This window comes from Corylus avellana, chromosome ca9 (assembly GCF_901000735.1).
Source record: "Corylus avellana chromosome ca9, CavTom2PMs-1.0".
Classification (NCBI taxonomy): domain Eukaryota; kingdom Viridiplantae; phylum Streptophyta; class Magnoliopsida; order Fagales; family Betulaceae; genus Corylus; species Corylus avellana.
The window spans coordinates 8,153,372-8,172,711 of NC_081549.1; the positions used below are offsets into that span (position 1 = coordinate 8,153,372).

General features: G+C 34.3%; 1 protein-coding gene across 1 annotated transcript; it reads left to right on the forward strand.

Moving 5' to 3' along the window:
- The first annotated feature begins 8,217 nt into the window (after positions 1 to 8,217).
- LOC132161846 (uncharacterized) lies at positions 8,218 to 12,941 on the forward strand. The gene is made up of 6 exons (XM_059572049.1): positions 8,218 to 8,624; positions 8,946 to 9,052; positions 11,141 to 11,249; positions 11,341 to 11,502; positions 11,784 to 11,957; positions 12,694 to 12,941. Exons 1-6 carry the CDS (start codon positions 8,367 to 8,369, stop codon positions 12,721 to 12,723), a joined length of 840 nt encoding a protein of 279 aa, XP_059428032.1. The 5' UTR covers positions 8,218 to 8,366; the 3' UTR covers positions 12,724 to 12,941.
- Positions 12,942 to 19,340: the final 6,399 nt, after the last annotated feature.

Consider the following 19,340-nt stretch of genomic DNA (forward strand, 5'->3'; position numbering starts at 1 on the left):
TATCATTATGATATTTTTTTATTATTATGATAAGTAATTTTAGGTGGCCTACTTGTATCTTATTAAGAATGATGTGGCTATTAAAATCACTATTAGACTTGTAATTGATTATTATTGAATTTTAATCAAATGGTGATTTTAACAGGCATATCATTCTTTGTGGGACACAAGTAGACCACCTAGAATTACTCATATTTTCTAGTAGGTGATATAACAGTTTTTTTTTTTTTTTTTTAAACAAATGTAAGGAAAATACTACTGATGAAAAAACAGCCCATCAAAAAATGCTGGGCATCTGACAGTATTTATAGAATATTTTACAAATTTCAAAACAAACATTTTGTACTTCTATGTTACATAGGATTAAATACGAGTAATGTTATAAAGGGAATTAAAGTTTTTAAACTCCTCTCAAATATGACGTGGCTATATACTCTCTTTATCTTGTGCGTGCGTGTAAGCTTGGCTTTCCTTGACTTTTAGTTTTCATCATTATCCGAATGTGCAAAAACCTAAGAAAAACAATGGAAATGGAACCACAAAATGTCAAAAACCATTATTTGCAAATAAGTTTTATCCGTTAGAATTTAATGGAAAAAAATGAACAATGAGTGACATAGTAAAAAATTAAAAATTTAATATATTAAATTGAGAGTTTTTAAACTTTAAAAGTTCTTATTTTTTAATAAAAGTGATGCATTATTTATATATATAAAAACAAAATATCAAAAATTAAGGTGTAGAAGATAAAATAGAAAAAAGACAAAAGGTTGTAAAAAAAAAAATATTCTTTAAAAATTAAGAAAGAAACAACATTATAAATGGAGTAGTGCTCTCTTCTTCTTTTTTTCTTTTTTTTTCTTTTTTTTGGACTGTGCTCTTATAAAATATAAATGACTAGCTTTGGAAAATGATTTTTTTTTTTTTTTTTTGGATGGAAAATGAAAGGTTAAAAGAAGAAGAATCATACGAGACGAGTTCTAGAACAAAAAAAGTCCTAAGTTTTTTTTTCAGGATACCAGTGGGGCCCACTTCTGGATGACAGACAGTTGGGCCCACATGCCTTGCGTTATCTTAATACCATCAGTTTCAAAATGGTGGACCCCGGTTTACACGGTGTCCAACTCAGGCAGCGCCATGTGTCCCCATGTCAAACTCCATCCATTCCATTGAGCTGTCGCTTTTTCCCGTAAGGAAATTATAAACAGGAAAAGTACCTATATACTTTCCTCGCACTAGTATCGCAATGTGAATGACTTTTTAAATAATTAATTGTGTTAATGTGCTTTTAAATTATCAAAATAATATTAATGCCTCCCTAAGACCAATAAAAAAATAAAAAATTACTTTAAAAAAATTTTAATATGAAAATAATATTTTAATAAATTTGAAAAAAAAAAAGAACATAAAAAGGGAAAAAAAATAAAAAGAAAACAAAAATTAATTGTTTTAAAAAAATTTTAAAAAGGAAAAAATTAAAATGGCCCTTAGTTTTTCATTTTCTTTCTTATTTTTTATATTTTTTTTAGTTTTTTGTTATAATTTTTTAAAAAAATATATATATTTTATGAACAATATTTTTGTATTTTATGGAGTTTAAATATATTTTGAGGGGTATTTTTATCTTCTAAAAAAGTGAAAAGACAAAAATACCCATCAAATATAACTAACTGAATATTATCGAATTCAAATGAACCGGAGATGATCATGTTCCCTAGAGTAATTTTAGGTGGCCTATTTGTATTTTACTAAGAATTATGTGGCTATTAAAATCATCATTGGGCTTTTGATTGATCTATTAGCATTAAATTTTGATCAAATGATGATTTTAATAGTCATATTATTCTTAGTAGGACACCTAAAATTAATCTGCTCTCTAGGTTTATTGACTCTTAGGCTCCACTTTAGTGAATTGAAGGTAAGTCTATTTTTTTTTTTTTTTTTTGACACGTCTCATCGTTAAGTATAGATTCGAACTAATGACCTACACTTCATTAAGTGTGGTCCCAACCGATTGAGCTACCTCTTGAGGACAAGGTAAGTCTATTTGGATATTTTCTATGTCAAGAATTTTTAAGAGATTCCTAGACCATACATGATTTTTCGCTCATTCAATAATATGCCATGCCATAAACAGCCAAACTAATTGAATTATTATATTTACACGTGTTATGGACCTTTCGACCAGACCAATCTATACCACAAAGTATAAACGAAGAAAGGAGAACAAATAAAAAATAAAAAATAAATATTGTCATATGCTTTTGTTTTGTTACAAACTTCCATTATTCCATACGGTTGAAAAAGTTAATAAATATGTAGACTTTTCAATCAAGGTCGAATTTTGATTCATGAGGCTTGGGTTGTCCCCTCGCATTTAACGCTTGGCCACAAATTGTGAGGAGGACCCAAGGCGATGTTTCGGGGAGCGGAAGTGGGGTCCACATTACGTGGAGATTCGCGAAGCGGGCCCCACTTTTCGATATGATTTATGGTTGTCATGGGGGGAAATTTGCTGACGCGGATTTAAAACCGCATCCATCGTCGGCCACATCAGCACTTCCGTTTCCAACTTTCGAAAGCCTGCAGAGTAAAGTTGATCGCTTGTTCAGATGTTCTCTCGTCCTTTGGGCGGGCTGCTAAATAGCCTAAATCAACTGAATAAACATATATATAAATGCACATCGTTTTCAGTTTATTTTCAAAATTACCAGGCCTCTTGTTCTTGCATTTTTTTTTTTTTTTTCTTAACTAATAGGGAATTTGATAGATTATAAATTAAAGAAAGCATTGATAAGTCTAAATAAATAAAGAAAAAGGAAAAAAAAAATCATATTTCCTCATCAAATTTTCAATTTTAAGAATAAAGTCTCTTTTTTTTACCAGATTTTGAATTGGACAATGCCGACATCAAAGTTAATGATTTTTTTTTTTTTTTTTTTATCTTAAATTTGGTAAACTTTATTGATAATAAATCGTCAGTGAAGAATACACCTTCAACAAACAATCATCGAGATAGAGCTAATTGTTCCATCAAAATAATATCACTAATACAATTGAGAGTGGTATCCCTCCAAATTCTATCACTGATATCAATAGTAGCCGATTTCGCCATTCTATGAGCCGCCTCATTTGCTTCGCGAGGGACGAAAACCCAATTCCAACTTGATAAAGTGAGAAGTATCCGTCTTGTGTCTTCTATTAGATGCCCAAAACGACTCCATAAGCCTGTTTCATTCCGTATAGCCTCCACAATTTGCTTGGCATCTCCCTCCAAAGTTACACATTGTACTCCCAGATCTCGGCATAAGCATACTACCTGAAAAGCAGCATATGCTTCCCCCATAGCTGGCTCTAAAATTCCCACCCTCGTTCTACATACACTACAAATTTAGAAGATTATGATGACAAAGAATATGACTTTTATTTATGGAGTTGGGTTTTTTGTTTTTTTGTTTTTCTCTAAAAATGACTTAAGCTTAACGATAAAACATTGATATTATATGTTGATATGAATGCTAGCGTGTCAATTGAAATACACTGACATATGACATACCATTCATTTTGACGAAAAAATGATAGAAAGACATATTTAGAAAATGAATGATACAGTCCCAACTTGGAGTCAACTTTGGACTAACTATTTTCTTATTTTTTAATTTTAAAAAATTAAAAAAAGTTTCTGAAGCAATAATTTTTATTTTGGTAAAAAATTGGTCATTATTATGAATAAAAGTACAATTTTTATTTTTTTAAAAATACCAAATAAAAGAGGGACCAAAATAAAAATGATTGCTTCATAAACTTTTTTTAATTTTTAATTTTGTTATTTTTTAAATTAAAAAATAAGGAAAAAGTTCCTGAAACAAAATACAGTTTTTATTTTTTAAAAAAATGCCAAAAAAAAATAACCAAAATAAAAATTATTGCTTCAAAAACTTTTTTTAAAAAAAAAAAAATTAAAAAATTAGGCAAAAGTTTGCTCAAAGTTAGGCAAAATAGTTGTGCCTTCTAATATTTTCCTATTTAAAATATGCGCAAAACTTAATGATCATATTCTTGAAATTATAAATTCAATTACTTTCTAGTTTTATTGAATTTAAATCCAATAAAAACATAATGACTAAATATGATTGTTCCCTTCTTTTTATCTTCTTTTGGCTTTATTATTATTATTATTATTATTTATTTTATTATTATTTTTTTTTTATGATGTGCAATTCTTACTAAAGTAAAATTGTTCTAATAGAAGAGGATAATTGTACCCCATAATAACGATGCTTTTCAAATGTAAACTACACAACAACAAAATAATATGATCACATTAGAATATATTTTTTATACCAAGACAAAAAAATGCATTTCAAAATAATTACAAGCATATCAGTTTTCTTCCCATTTTTACATGACATAGGCAAGGGGCCGCTTAATTTCTTTTAATACTAGAAGCCGCCATACACTTGCAAAAAATATAATGTGTAGAAAATAATTATAGTTTAAAAAAATATATATATTTATACCTACCTTATTTCTAGTTTAAGAAGTCAAATGACTCTAGTAACCTTTTTTTTCGTAAAGGAAAGTTACTGAGAAATTACAAACTCAAATATATATATATATATATATATATATATATTTCTAATTAGTGACCTCTGCTTTATGAGACGTGGTCTACAGCTAATTAAGCTATTCCTTAAAAACGTTTTGAGTTTTGAAATAGTACAAATTAAGAATTGATTTTGTGCCGCTACATTTAAAAAAAAGTGTTGCATGTAAAGCCCACGAATGAAAATTGGTTTTGTAAAATTTTCAAATATATATATATATATATATATATATATATATATATATATTTTACTTTATTTGTTATACATGTAATTAACTCTAAAAAAATTGTACATAAAAATCTCTTCCTTGAAAAAAAAATATAAATTAATTATTTTGAGTATATCTTTTGAGAAGTGTTTTTTAGTTTGTTTTGAAAAATGTATTAATAGGGATGCCGCCATCTAGAATTATTTTAATTAAGTATAATTGAAAAAAGTTTTCAATGAAAGAAAAGGTACTTCAAAGTTCAAACTTTTTCTTTAACCCAACGCTACTTTACTTTTCTTTTTTTTTGTCCCCACTTTCCACTTTCCACGAGTAATATGCTAATATTTCTGACCTTTTTTTTGAGTTTTTTTTTTTTTTCTTTTTCTTTTTTTCTTATAAATTGTTTTTAGAGACTAGAGAGTATTAAGGCATCTAGGGCTAATGATCATCCTATGCCCGATACACCTGGTTATGAATAATGTTAGGGATCATCTTTTTATTATTTTATTATCCTTCTAGCGTTTGTGTGACTTTTAAAATTACTATTAAATTTATGATGAATTACTATTGCATTTGATAAAATGGTTATTCTAAAAGTCACATTAATTCTGGGAAGATAAAAAAAAATGATCCCCAACATTATTCCATGTCCATGAGGATCACTCTCAATAGGATAACACCTAGGGTTTGAATTAGTCTCAAGGTGTAGATAGTTTAGTTTATATTCAAATTTGAATATAATCAAATGTAGTGAAGATAAATGTAAAGATAAATAATATAAATAAAAGCTTCTTATAAGTGCAAGTTAACACCCAACATACCTCTTGGGCTGTTTTACCAAATCATAGTGTCATTCTATGAGGATGTTAAATCATAAGATAGTTGTATGATCAATAATCTTGTCAATTAATAGTGTTAGCTTCCACCTTACTTTAATTTAAGAATTATTGTAAATAAAATCGCAAAATATGTCTCATTTGGGAGTACAATTGAAAGAAAAAAAAAACGATAGTTTTTTTTTAAAAAAAAAAATCTCGATTTTAAAGGGCAAACTACAATTTTACCAAACATTTGCTTAACTTACTTTTAAAAACTGTGTTTTCATTAACTGCGTCATGAAATAGTAATATTTTTAAATCACATGTTTTGAAACTGCTAAAATAAATGGATAAGCACCGAGACATTAACCCAATGAGATAGAGGTAAGTGAGTAGAGTAATGCTAGAAGGAGAATACTTGTCATTCCAAATGTGATGTAACTTTTAAAATTACCAATATATCAAAATTCAATAATGATCATCTCAAATTATTTAGTGAGTTTAAAAGTTAGATCATATTTGGGATGATACAATGTGGATAAAAGTCTTCATTCTAACATTACTTGCGTGGGTAATGCTAAGAACTATCATTTTATCTTATTTTTATTCTCTAAATGTTGATGTGATTTTTAAAATCACCATTAAATTTAGGTTTAAAAATGTGCATTTAAAAGTGTGAGAGTAAAAGTATAAGTAATATTTCTTTGTATAAATCTAATAAAAATAAGGAAAAATACAAAATCAGTTCATGTAGTTTACCTTATTTATAATTAGCTAAATGTGGTATGACAATGAGTTAAAAGGTCCCGATAGTATGCAAAAATTGTTACACTATTAGAATTTGTTAATTTAATGGACAAAATTTGATGATAAGATGTAAATTTTCTTTTTGGCTATCATCAAAAGCTAACCCATAACCGGCCCGACAATAGAAGAAAAAAAAAAAAAAAAAAAGAAGAAGAAAGAAGCATGGTTTGCACTTTGCACACCACGTTTTTCCATTTTAAACACATCATATTTTATCGAGTAATACTATAAGTTACTCTTGTGTTATTTTTGTATCACTTCAAGAATGACGTGTCTTTTAAATCATGTGATTCATCCCACTATTAAAATTTGATCAAGTGATATTATAAAAGAGGAAATACTATGTGATTTCCTAGTATTCTCTTGATGTTCTCCTAGTTCTAGGTAAATATTATTTTTTTAAAATTAAGTGAGAGAAATAAGTGCCATTTTTTTTTTTTTGGGGTTTCTTTAAAAAGTAATATCAACGTAAAACTATCTTACTTTTTGAGTGACATGAGAAAAAAGTAAGAAAGATTTATAGAAGAAAGGGTCTATAACCAAAATAATAGTGAAACCTATGGGCATGTCAAAACATGTGATTTAAAAATATAACTATTTCAAGAAACTTCTAAAATAGATGGATAAGCATTTAGACATCAACCCAATGAGATAGAGGTGGGTGAGTAGAGTAATGCTAGAAGGATAACACTTATTATTTCATATGTGAATATGTGATGTGGCTCTTAAAATTTAATAATAATCATCACCAATGGATTGAAATTCAATAATAATCACTTCAAATCCAATCATGATTTTAAAAGGCACGTCATAGACTCACATTTGGGATGACTCTAAGAAGACTCTAGTGACCTAGTTCTCCTTATATCATTATTTTTTTTTTTTTTGAGTGATAGGAGAGAAACATGAGTAATAATACAAGGAGGACTAAAATCTTCATAAAGTTTTTCAAAATATGATGTGACATTTTTTTATTTTTTATTTTTTTATTATTTTTTTTGCTCTGAATTTTTTTTTTTTTAATTCAAATAATTTTGCAGAATACAAAAAAACATCTAGAGCCTCAAGCTCTAAAACATCAAAGAGCATATAACTCTAAACACCAAGAGCAGATTGCTCTAAAACAATTACATCATGAATAATATATGGGGTCTCTTCCATCCAAATTCTAGAGAAGCTAATGAAGCGGCTCACGGTTTGGCAAAGGTGGCTGGGAATGATGGTGTCTCTAAATGTGATGTGACATTTAAAATTACTGATAGATCAAAATTCAATAATGATCATCTTAAATTTAATAGTGATTTTAAAAGCCACATCACATTTCCTAGAGTCCTCTTTATATCATTACTCGAGAAATACAATAGCGACTTCTAGAATTATTGTTTTACCCAGGAATGCTACAAGTCTCTCTTATGTTAATTTTGTGTTCTTCCAAGAATGATGGGGCTCTTAAAATTACTATTGGTCTTGTGATTGATCATCATTGAATTTTGATCAAATAATAATTTTAAGAGTCACATCAATCTTGTCCCCAAGGGGTAGCTCAATCGTCTGTGAACTACGCCTCATGAAGCGGAGGTCACTAGTTCGAATTCCCTCTCCCCCTTCCCTTGTGTGGACATGTCAAAAAAAAAAGCCACATCAATCTTGGAAAGAGACAAAATAAACTTATAAAATTACTGAGTTTTACCTAGTCTTCCCTGCACCTGAAAGGGTCTATAACCGAAATAATAGTGAAACCCAGGGGCATTTCAACAGCACTCCTCACTTTCGGGATCTATATAATTTCTTCCCAGCCACCGCTCTGTTTCCTCGACTTGCACCCAACGGAAGCGAAAGAGAAATTTAATTGGCAACCGTAACCAGAAGGGAAACACTCAAAAGGACTGCGAAATTGAAGAAAAAACCTCAAATGAGACTCGCACAATGGTTCTAATGGCAACGAGAACGAAGCTCCCCAGGCTTCTCTCTTCTGGGTCTCGGTCCCCGTTGTCTGGGAGGCTCGGGGCAATGCGTTCGTCCACTGCGGCGGCTCCGGTGGAGTCGAGGCCGGTGGGATTGGGGATGTTGGGACTGAAAGACTATGAGGACTATCGGAGGTCTTTGTACGGTGAGATCACCCACAAGGCCTTGCTGGTTGACGCCGCCGGCACGCTTCTTGTTCCTTCCCAGCCTATGGCCCAGGTTTGTCTCTCTGCCTCATTTACAAACGCATGTATTGGTATGTAGAGATGTATGTGTTTTTGTTCACGTATGGGATTTTTGGGTTTGTGGGTCTTTGTGTGCATGTGTTGGAGGTCTGGCTTTCTGAGTGTTTTTAGTAGTGGAACAGTGAATTGTTTTACTGGGTTCCAAGTGAACGTATGTATGAATTAAATTAAATGGATTTCTGGGTTTTCTTGGGTCTCCTTGTTTTTCTCTTTCATTTGGAGTATAATTTATGAGTTTGGCCTTGTAGATTTGACCTCTCTCTCTCTCTTTCTCTTCGTGTATGCTTCGTTATAGATTTACAGGACGATTGGGGAGAAGTATGGGGTGAAGTTCTCAGAGGATGAGATACTGTACAGATACAGAAGAGCTTATGGCCAGCCTTGGGGTAGATCTCGTCTCAGGTCTGTTCCAATTCTTCTCTCCATTTTCCATTTTTGTTTTGGGTTATTTGGTAGTTAATTATGTTTTTCTCAATACCCATTTCCTTTATCTTTTCTCACTTCGATGTTTTTTTTTTTTTTTTCATTTTGTATTTATCATGAATATTTTGTGTAATATTCCCTTCTTTTCTTTTTATCCAATTTATTTGCCCATATTTGCTGCAAGTGATTGGAAAGTGTTTTCTATATTCCACTTTCTTTCTCTGACAAAGCACTGATGCAGAGCAACAAGTGGATCAAAATTGTAATTATGACTTAGTTTCTTTACTAAAGTGATACTTCTGCCAGATTCATCAAGTTACACAAAAGAATTTTCCGTATTTATCCCATGTGTAACTAATGGGTTTGATGTTACAATCTTTCAATTATGACTCACCCGTAGAATTTTATAGTTATCTACAAAAAAGTAGATTTGGGAACTGTTTAATTATGATTTTGTGTAAGGTTTAGAAACTTTTGTGCCATGATAAAGGTATTATTGTACCAGTTTTTGTCTAGCAAATAGGCAAGATGCCGTGGAATTTACTCTAGGGTATTGATCAATGTTCATTACTGATGCTTTTTTTACATCAGCAATGGGTTGTTGGGGAGACATGGCTTTTAATTGTTATGTCCTCTTTTGAAGACATGTGGCCTCTTTGTCAATTCTTACATTGACTTGAGTTGGGTTCTCTACTTTGATACGAGTTGGATCCAAGCATACCAACCATTGATTCAAGAACACCAAGATCTCTGAAGCAATATTTTTGTGGTCAAATATTATATATTATTGGGAGTTTGAAGGGAAAGATGAGGAGATGGGAGAAAAAGGAGAAGAGACGTTGGAGGTTTTTCCTTTAGGTGATTGGATGTGTAGGAAAGAAAGAAGAGGATATTGGGTTAAATTACAATGATAGCCCTTCTTCTGTTATTTTTTCTTTTATTTAGATGAGGGTAATTTTTGTCTTTATACTACACCTCACTTTACAGGCTTCTTTCTGCCCAAATGGCCAACAGCTATGCCTTCATCCTTCTTTCTGCTTTCGTTTTCTCCCCTTCCCCTTCAATCTCCTCCTCCCAGCCAGAGCATTAATTGATGAGATAAAATCTAGTTTTTGAGACAGTCTTGGAGTGGATGAGTTTGTGGTTTGTTTAGAAATTTCACGATTACTAGATGAGTTGAACTCCATCTAACTTAATATCAAATTTGTGGTTTTGATCTCTTTCTCTCTTGACGTATTTTCTTGAATGGATAATTGAAAAAGAAAAAGTTGTCTTTTCCACATGTCAGAAGGGAAAGTTTGGGGACCAGTGCAGGTTTCTCAAGGATAAGCATTCAAGTGGGGGAATATTTTATGCAGGACCATTTTGCATCTTTCCGAGATAATGAAGCCCGGTAGAAAATTTGGAGGGATATTAAAGACTGTATTTGCTTTGTGGTTAGGATGAGAACCAAGTTAACATATATATATATATATATATATATATATATAAGAAGATGAAGAAGAAACTAAAAAATGAAAAAAGCATTAGGGTAACCGCTGGAACTGAAAAAGTTCTTGTACTACATCCCAAAACAATTTTTATCTTTAGATTTGATCTCTTCTCTCTCTCTCTCTCTCTTGGTTGGAATGAACTTACCAAGTGCAGCAATCTAGTAGTTCATTCTCTTGTATTTTAGTTTTGTTTATAAAAGTTCATCATCTAATTACTTAAGAGTATGAGTGCTTTAAAATATTATCATCAGCGATGTTGTGATCTTGTTCTATTTCTATGGAAATGAGGACAATCCATTTTTTCCTGCCTTCTACCTCTAAAGGGTCCAGTATTTCTCAAGGTATTTTACCCACATGCCATCTTTTCAGGCTCTCTCAAACTAGTGGCAACAGACACACTTCCACATGTTTTCTTGTCTTTACCTTTTCTTACCGAGTAGAATTAAGATTTTACAAGATTATACCTTTTACATTCCCCTTGCTTCAACTGCAAAAGTTCACAATTCTTTTGTCATGTTTATTATGGATCTTTCTCCTCCAGATCAATGATGTTAGGGTTTTTCTTCAATTGCAGATATGTTAATGATGGGAGGCCCTTCTGGCAATATATAGTCAGTTACTCCACTGGATGTTCGGATACTCAGTACTTCGAAGAACTTTATAACTACTATACCACCAAGAAGGTTGGGTCGTTGAAGATTAGCTTTTATGAATTACTTGCTATCAGTTTTAAATATTTATGGCAATAATGCTTCTCAATATTTGTTTTCATAGGCTTGGCACCTCTGTGATCCTGATGCCGAGAAGATATTTAAAGCGCTTAGAAAAGCGGGTGTGAAGTTGGGTGTTGTCTCAAATTTTGACACTCGATTAAGACCTCTATTGCGGGCTCTAAATTGTGATAATTGGTTTGATGCCATGGCAGTGTCAGCTGAAGTACGTTGATTTATTTCTTCTTGGTTATATGTGGTGCTTTTTCTTTCATATGCAAGTTCAATGGGTGTTGCGTGTGTGTTGTACTTGTACTTGCACGTTTTAGCTTGAATTTAATTTAGGATTCGCGTGATCATCATCATCATATATATATATATATATATATATAGTTGTCTTGGCAATCTAGTGACGGTCATTTCTTATGAAGGTTCTGTTTTCCTGTACTATATATAGCTTTGGCTACACCTGATCATTTCCCCACCCTTCCCTTCCGCCCTTAACAGGTCGAAGCAGAGAAGCCAAATCCAACAATATTTCTAAAAGCTTGCGATTTATTGGGAGTGAAGCCCGAGGATGCTGTACATGTAGGGGATGACCGCAGGAATGATATATGGGGTGCCAGAGATGCAGGTTGTGATGCTTGGCTTTGGGGAAGTGACGTTCACTCTTTTAAGGAGGTAAACTGTCATACACATCTCTTATTTTTCTGGGTGTTACTTGAAAGAGAGTTTTAGCCTCTCAATTTTGATGTTTGTAATAACAACTTTAGGAAGAGAACATCAAGGGCAGTCTTCAGTTCATTTTCTTCTATTCTTCTTGTGATTCTTTCAATTGTTTTTCGAAACCAGTTGTTCTGTGTGAGAGAGAGAGAGAGAGGATGTGAAAATCTTTGTTTCTTGAAATTGCCTCAAATACACTCTTGGAAATTCTATAAGTTCAACTCGTCTCTGTTTTAGCTTTCCTTGTTGTCCTTCAAAGCTTCTTCCCATTCTGGAGTTAAATAACAAAGAAGTAGGGTGAGAGGAAGAACGAATGTGAAAGTTCTGAGGGAAAAAGATTCATTTATGATTTCCAGGGAAAAAAATATTATAAGATAGAACATGCTATTCAGGAATTTTGAGGAAATGTCCTTAACCCAAAAATGTATATAAAAAAAAGGAGGAAATGATCTTTATGTAAATGGGAAAATTGCTTTGAAATGCAGTAACTATGTGCATTTGTGCAGATCTAGTGTGTCTTAGCAGAAACATGGGCTGGAAATTTTATTTTATTTTCTCTCCTTATAATTGAAATAACAAATGAAAATTACTTTTCAAAGCCTGTTTACTGTTATGGATTTCCTTCAAACTTCCGATCACGTCATTGCGTCGTTCAAAGTGTGCTTACGGTTTCATCCATATTTTCTTGATGCAGGTTGCTCAGAGGATAAGGGTTCGGATTTAAAAGAAGCAAATGTTCTGAAGCGAGTTCAAGCTTGATTGAAGGATGCTCTAGATATGTACAGGTTTATTTTAGCTTTGTGTAAGAGGTGTATATATTCTTCTGTGGTGTAGTATGTGTAAGAGATGTGCGTGGCAGGGAGTGCTCTTCTAACAAAGTAGATAAATAATAGTGAGACGATTTTGTCCTTTCCATGAAATCCCTGTATCCAGAGTTTTTTTTCTTTTTGCCTGGGCAACGATTAGAAAGCTAACAAAGAATTTCCTATAAAATAATAATCAACTCTTTTTTTTTTTTTTTTTTCCTTGCAACTGCAATCTTCATCCGGCACCCAAAAATTGGTATGGAACTGTTGAACGATTTTGAGGCCTAACGTAAGACATTTTTTATATTTAAATATTAATTAAATAACAATTATTTTAGCTTTTATATTATAATTTTGAGTAAAGTTCACTTAACCCTTTTATACTACCACATCAATGACAATTTACCCTCAAACTATCAATTATGACAATTTATTCCCCAAACTACCAAAACAATGACAATGTACCACTCAATGTTAGCAAAATTATGAAATTACCCCTATAAAATTCTCAATAAGACAAAAATACCTTTAAAATTTGAAAAAAAAAAATTAGAATTTAGAATTTTTATTTTTATTTTAGTAAGGGTAATTTTGTCATTTTTTAAAAAATTTGGGGTACATTGTCATTGTTTTGGTAGTTTGTGGGGTAAATTGTTGCAATTGATAGTTTAAGAGTAGATTGTTATTGAGGTGGTATAGTTTGAAGGGGTTAAATGGACTTTACCTTATAATTTTTAATTTAATAATTCTTTTTTTGTTTTTGGGATGCAATTACTAATTAAGTTTTTTCCAACACTTTTTTTTTTTCAATTAATAATATGGCTAATCTACATTAAAATAATAATAATAATAATAATGTCTAGGGTTCTCAACTTCAGGAAAATTATCGTCTCTAATTCAACCATTTTATATACTAATAAATCTCTTATACATATTCATTGACCTGAGTCGGAAATATTTGTATGAATAGAAATAGATACGTCGTTAGCTTTTTTATTTTCTTCTAAATTTTCCTCGAGTTCTTCATTAAGAATTGTTAAATTGCATATTTTAGCACGATTATGAGTTTTTTTTTTAGGTACCATTATGATTATTTTCACTGTCATCTTTATATATATATAACTAATATAAGTAATATTTTCATTGTCGTCTTTTTGTTGCATTATTTCATTATTTTCTAACTTTTTTTTTTTTTTTTTTTTGATGAATCTCGTGTTCATTTGTGAAATTTTCACCTAAATTATCTCTTATATTTTTATTTATTGCTAGTATAAGATTTATCTAACATATTTTTTCAGTGTCAATTAATTTTTTTATTCCTCTATTTTTATATATTAAACGCTCAAAATGTAAATATTGCAACTGTACGTACTTTTGAAGTGGGTGAGACGTAGAACGGTCCAAATAATATTAAAACGTTCTTGAAAACTCGCTTCTCCACTTGGCAACCAGCACCTCTATGGTCAAATCGCTTCCTAAACCTAAATATAATGTTGCTTGTCACAATTTTAGCCTTTTCTCTTAAAGATTATATGATATATGATTATCTCAAAAAAGGGACACCAAATTCAAGTAATTAATGATTATTTCTTTAAGAAAACAAACATTTGATATGCATAGGAAAATATTTGGCTTTAGATCCATTAATTACAATTCTAATGAATTGAGGTCGACTGCAATTTCTTTTACTCAAGCCCTTCATTCAAAATGAAGGGCTTAGATTAAATTACATAATTATTTAAAATAATAATAAAAAAGTAAAAATATTCTTCTTTTTTTTTTTTTTTTACATATCTGTATAAGAGAGGGGAGGAGGATTCGAACTAGTGACCTCCGCTTCATTAAGTGTGGTCCCAACTAATTGAATTACCTCTCAGGAACAAAAATAAAAGATTAAAGTGTGGCTAAAGATGTACATGCAATTGCGATTGTGTACAATTATGTCACATCTATGAGAAATGAACAAAAGCTTTATCAAATACTCTCACAACCATAAAACAGTGCACTACAACCTAAGTTCCATATAAATCAATTCTTAACCTGAAATATTATCCTCTCAAATGAAATAAAAGGTAGGTCAATATAAAAAATTATAAAGAATTGATGGAACAACTTGTTTGAGTAGTTTTCCGAATGATGACGTGGAATGGGCCCTGTATAACCGAGGGACCAACCGAGGATTGTAACTGAATAATCAACAAAGAAAAAAGGATCAAAGCTGCCGGCGTTGTCCGGCCAGAGAAAGCTCCGATGCCTAAGTTAGTCACAGTGTTTAAGAGAAAAATGAACTTGAAGATTATGGGTGAGATAAAGTATATGCAGGATATTCAGTTTTGGAGGGTAAAAAGAAGTTACCGAAATAGTGAGAGGGCACCCCCCTTTTATAGGCATCAAATTGTACCTGTTCATCTAACACTGTGGATTTACTGAGGGTCCACATGTTGAGAATATATTGAAGAGCAGTAAATAAGATATTTTATTAAGATATTTCTAACATTTCCTGAGGGTAACACTCGGTTATTACCTCAGGTTCAACTAACCGAACCTGATAACTGAGTATCGATAATATAATTCATATAAGCCTAAGTTTGCCGAACATGAGTTTGTTTTGAACAGTAAAACATGACCGAGCTTCGGGAATGGGCCTGCAGGCTTGCACTGGGTCCAACCCAGCTGAACTATGACCCAACAGTTACCCCACAATTTCCTTTTCTAACAGAATATGGAAATCGCATGTAAACGACCGGGCATGATTCAGTCTTTTGCAAAACAAACGATTGGTTCTAAAAAAATTTTGAATTTTGAATTTCAAACAATAACCGAAGCATTTTTGCCTTACCTTCGCCTTTTGAGAGCCACGCGTCGAATTCTTTGTGGTTTAAGCTTTTGTAATAGCCACGCGTCAGTTTCTACGCCAAGAGAGAAATTAAGAGACGTCGCTTCGCCGAACCCTAGATCTCAGGGTATTAATTGCGACGATTCGGTTTCACTTTTCGAAAGCCTTTAAAAAGCCTCCTTCTTCTTCGTTTAAACCCCATTGTTTTATCTTGCAGAAGCCATTGTTGTTCTTCTCTAAGCTTTTCATCAATCTCTCTTTTCTTTCAAACTGTCTCCTTTCGCACTCAATCCTTTATACCGAGTGTCTTTTCTCAAGAGTAGTATACTTCAGAGATTCGGTCGAGTCTGTTTCTTCGGCTGAACCTTTCGTCTACCCAAACTGCCTCATATTTCATTACCTAGATTTCGTCCTTCCTCATTGAACCTTCGGTCAATCACCTTCGGTTGAGCGTTGCCCTCATCTTGTTTTAACAAAGCCTCAATTCCATCCCTTGTCCCTTAATTCCTTACCACCGATACCTAATGAGTCGCAGAGTTGAAGACGTTCCTAATGTATTGGGTGCTTTACACCCAATTACATGGGAGTCCAAACTCTCGGGGAAAAACGAACAGGAAATCCGTGAAATTTGCCACCTTCCTGACTCAATTCAGTTATGGTTTGACGATGATAACGTTGGGGCTGTGGTAGACACCGACAGTAACGAGGCTTGTGTTTATTTGGAAATCGAATTGGCTTGAGGTTGCCTTTTCCGAGGATAGTTGGGGAGTTACTGAGTTATGTTCGGATAGCTCCACATCAGTTAGCACCGAACGGATGGAGGGTATTTTTTGCATGTATGATCGTCTGGCCGAAGATTCTGGGAGTGGAGCACCCACTTACCGTCGCGGAATTTTTGAAAATCTACCGTCTGACAAAGTGTTCCAAGACTGAGTTTCTGTTCACTTTTCAACTCCGGAAGAAATGTAAGCTTCTTTCTTTTTGATCCACTTACCTGAGTAACAAAGGATGGAAAAAAGAGTTTTTCTTCGTTCAGGGTGATTGGGAATTTGCAGCCTCAGAAGTTATCAGGGATCTGAGCGTCCCTCGGGAAACCACTGCCCCATCAAACCGAGGTATAAATCGAGCCTAACCTTTGTTTATTTTCATTCCTTTTGGTAGTAAAGCTAATCTGTATGTATGATTTCAGGTCAACAAGAACCGAGCCTGAATAGAGAAGAGGTGAAGCGAGTAAGGGATGCACAGGAGCATGCCGAGCTTCATCCACTGGAGATGGATTATGATGCTGTCATGATTGAAGAGAACAAGGCATTATATCTGTGGACCCCGGCACCTGCAAGGCTGGTAGAAGCTGTTCTACTGAGAATTCCAGTGACCGAGGTGCCGAGAAGGTCGACTGCTAAAGCTGCCGAGTCTGTAAAAGGAAAGGGCAAGAGGAAAGCTAAAGATGTTCCTCTAAAGAAACCATCGGCAAGGCCACCAGTTAGTGCAAAAGTCTCTTTGACGATTGCTGATGAGCTGGAGGACCCTTTTTCATTCCTTCTCTGCAGAAGAGTAAGAAAAGGGTCAAGACCATTGCGGGGAAAAATAAGAAGAGAGCTAAGATTGCCGAGGATAGCTCACAGGCAGCGGGGCTCGTTGCCGACCCTGCATCAGGAGGAGTGATGGCACACTCGGCTGACGTATGTGAAGAAACGGGAAACGGGGGCGCAAATGATTCGAGAGTCCCTGAGCCAGAAGCAACTGCTCCTCATATCAGGGCATACTCCGATGTCCTTGGTGGGGTCAGGGAGTCCTTGAGTAGACATGATAAGTCAGCTCAGGATGCCCTTCTTGCAAAGCGGACTCCTCCGTCTTCTTCTTCCAAACCTGTTAGAGCCGAAGTTCTTGCTTCTGAGGTTCTGGAAGTCGCCCCACTCTCGGCCGTTCCTCGTTCCTCTACTCCTACCGAGGCTGTACAAATAAGTTCTTTTGAATCCGAGGAAGAAGAACCGGTAGATGTTGATGAAATCTACGCCTATTTGGCCTCCAAAACACCGACAATAGAGCCCTTGGCGGTAATCCATCCAAGGCAAACCGAAGGAGAGCATTTGTCTCCACACCTGGAGGTTGTTAGCACCGAGCCTGTGGTTGAAGAGGTTATGGGCAGTGACCCTCAGTTACTAAGACCGTTGATCATGTGCCAATAATTACCGAGCCGATGGTCGCCGAGCAAACTTTTGTCGAAGGGGTGGTTGAAGTGTCTGAAGATGATGAGCAGGTGGACGCGAAATTTGTAGTAGCCACTGATGGAGTTGCTGAAGAAGAGGTTGGTTTCCACTTTCCAGCTGGTGAAGAATCATCACATCCTAGGGAGTTATCCCAACCTGGGAGTGGTGAACCACCGAGTATGACCCTGGAGAGTCCCCTTGAGCAACTAAAGAGTATTCTTATGGAGAATCCTGATGGGGCTCCGCGGACAGCTGATTCTTCGGTAGAGCGCACACCCGACCCAATCTTTTGGACTTTCGGGGAGCCTCTCTCTCGGTTAGGTGACAAATGGCTCGGGAATCCTTTCACTCTTTTGGCCGGTGCGATCCCGGCCAATAATCCAGTGGACATCAGTGCTCAATTCCCAAAGGAAGTGATGGAGCATATGTTGTACCATCAGCTTGAGGTAAATATATCTCTATCCACTTGACTTCTGATAATAATATTTTGTTCTAATAAACTTCTTTCCATTTGCAGGGGTCAATGCAAAGCATGAACTCCTACCTTCATTTTAGAAGGTCCGCTGAAAGTTCTGCTCAGGTAGCTGAGGATGCCAAGAAGAAACTTGAAGAGGCTGAAGCCGAGATAAAGCGAGTAGAAGCCCAAAGTGCTGGAGCTATCTCTCGGTCTCAGGAGTTGGAATCTGAGCTTGCTGTCGAGCGAACAATGCATGCAAGTTTGCAAGCTGATTTTTCGACTCTTGAGGAGGGAGCTATCCAACTTAAGAAAAGTCTTGATGGAATCTCGGCTTTAGAGCCCGAACATACCAAGAAAAAACTTGAGGAGGCCGAGGCTGAGGTAAAACAATTTCAAGAACAGCGCTTTCAGTAAGGGAACGTGCTCCTCCTTGCTAAACAACAAATTACCGACTTGGAGGCTCAGTGTTCTAAGGTTCTTTCTCGGATTCGAAAGCAAGTAATCCAGTCAATTGCCGAGAGAACTAGAAATAGGAAGCTGCTAATCAATAATTCTGCCCTGGAAGACAAAGTTGCTCTTTTCAAAGAGAAGCATGCTGAGGCCGAACTTCAATGTCGAGCAACCGAGTCTCGCGTTAACTTGGTTTCTGAAGAACTAGGAGCGGCCCAGAGATACTCGGCTACTCAGTGCACCAGAGCCGAGGTGGCTGAAGGTAAATTGAAGATAGCTGAAGAGCAACTTATGGTCTTAGAGAAAATGCATAAATCGGCAAAGAAGAAGACCAAAGCTGCTGTAAAAAGGGCTGACAGCTTTAAGGAGAAATTTCTACGAGCTAAGGATCAAGTGTTTAAATACATGAATAAAGCTCGGGATTTCTACAAACAGCTCTCCTTTGCCTCCTGGGCTCGAGACTACGATTGGGGCACAAGTTTCATCTCAGGTTTTGAAACTTTTCGAAGCTGGTCGAAGAATCCTCCTGAGGGTGTCGATCTTAACACAATCAAACTTGAAGACATCCCTCCTACCGAAGAG

What these genes read in the sequence shown, in the direction of transcription:
- LOC132161846 (XM_059572049.1), top strand. Translation starts at nt 8,367, where the DNA reads ATGGTTCTAATGGCAACGAGAACGAAGCTCCCCAGGCTTCTCTCTTCT. An exon ending in CTTCCCAGCCTATGGCCCAG is followed by an intron (nt 8,625 to 8,945) that starts GTTTGTCTCTCT and finishes GCTTCGTTATAG; the next exon opens with ATTTACAGGACGATTGGGGA. An exon ending in TGGGGTAGATCTCGTCTCAG is followed by an intron (nt 9,053 to 11,140) that starts GTCTGTTCCAAT and finishes CTTCAATTGCAG; the next exon opens with ATATGTTAATGATGGGAGGC.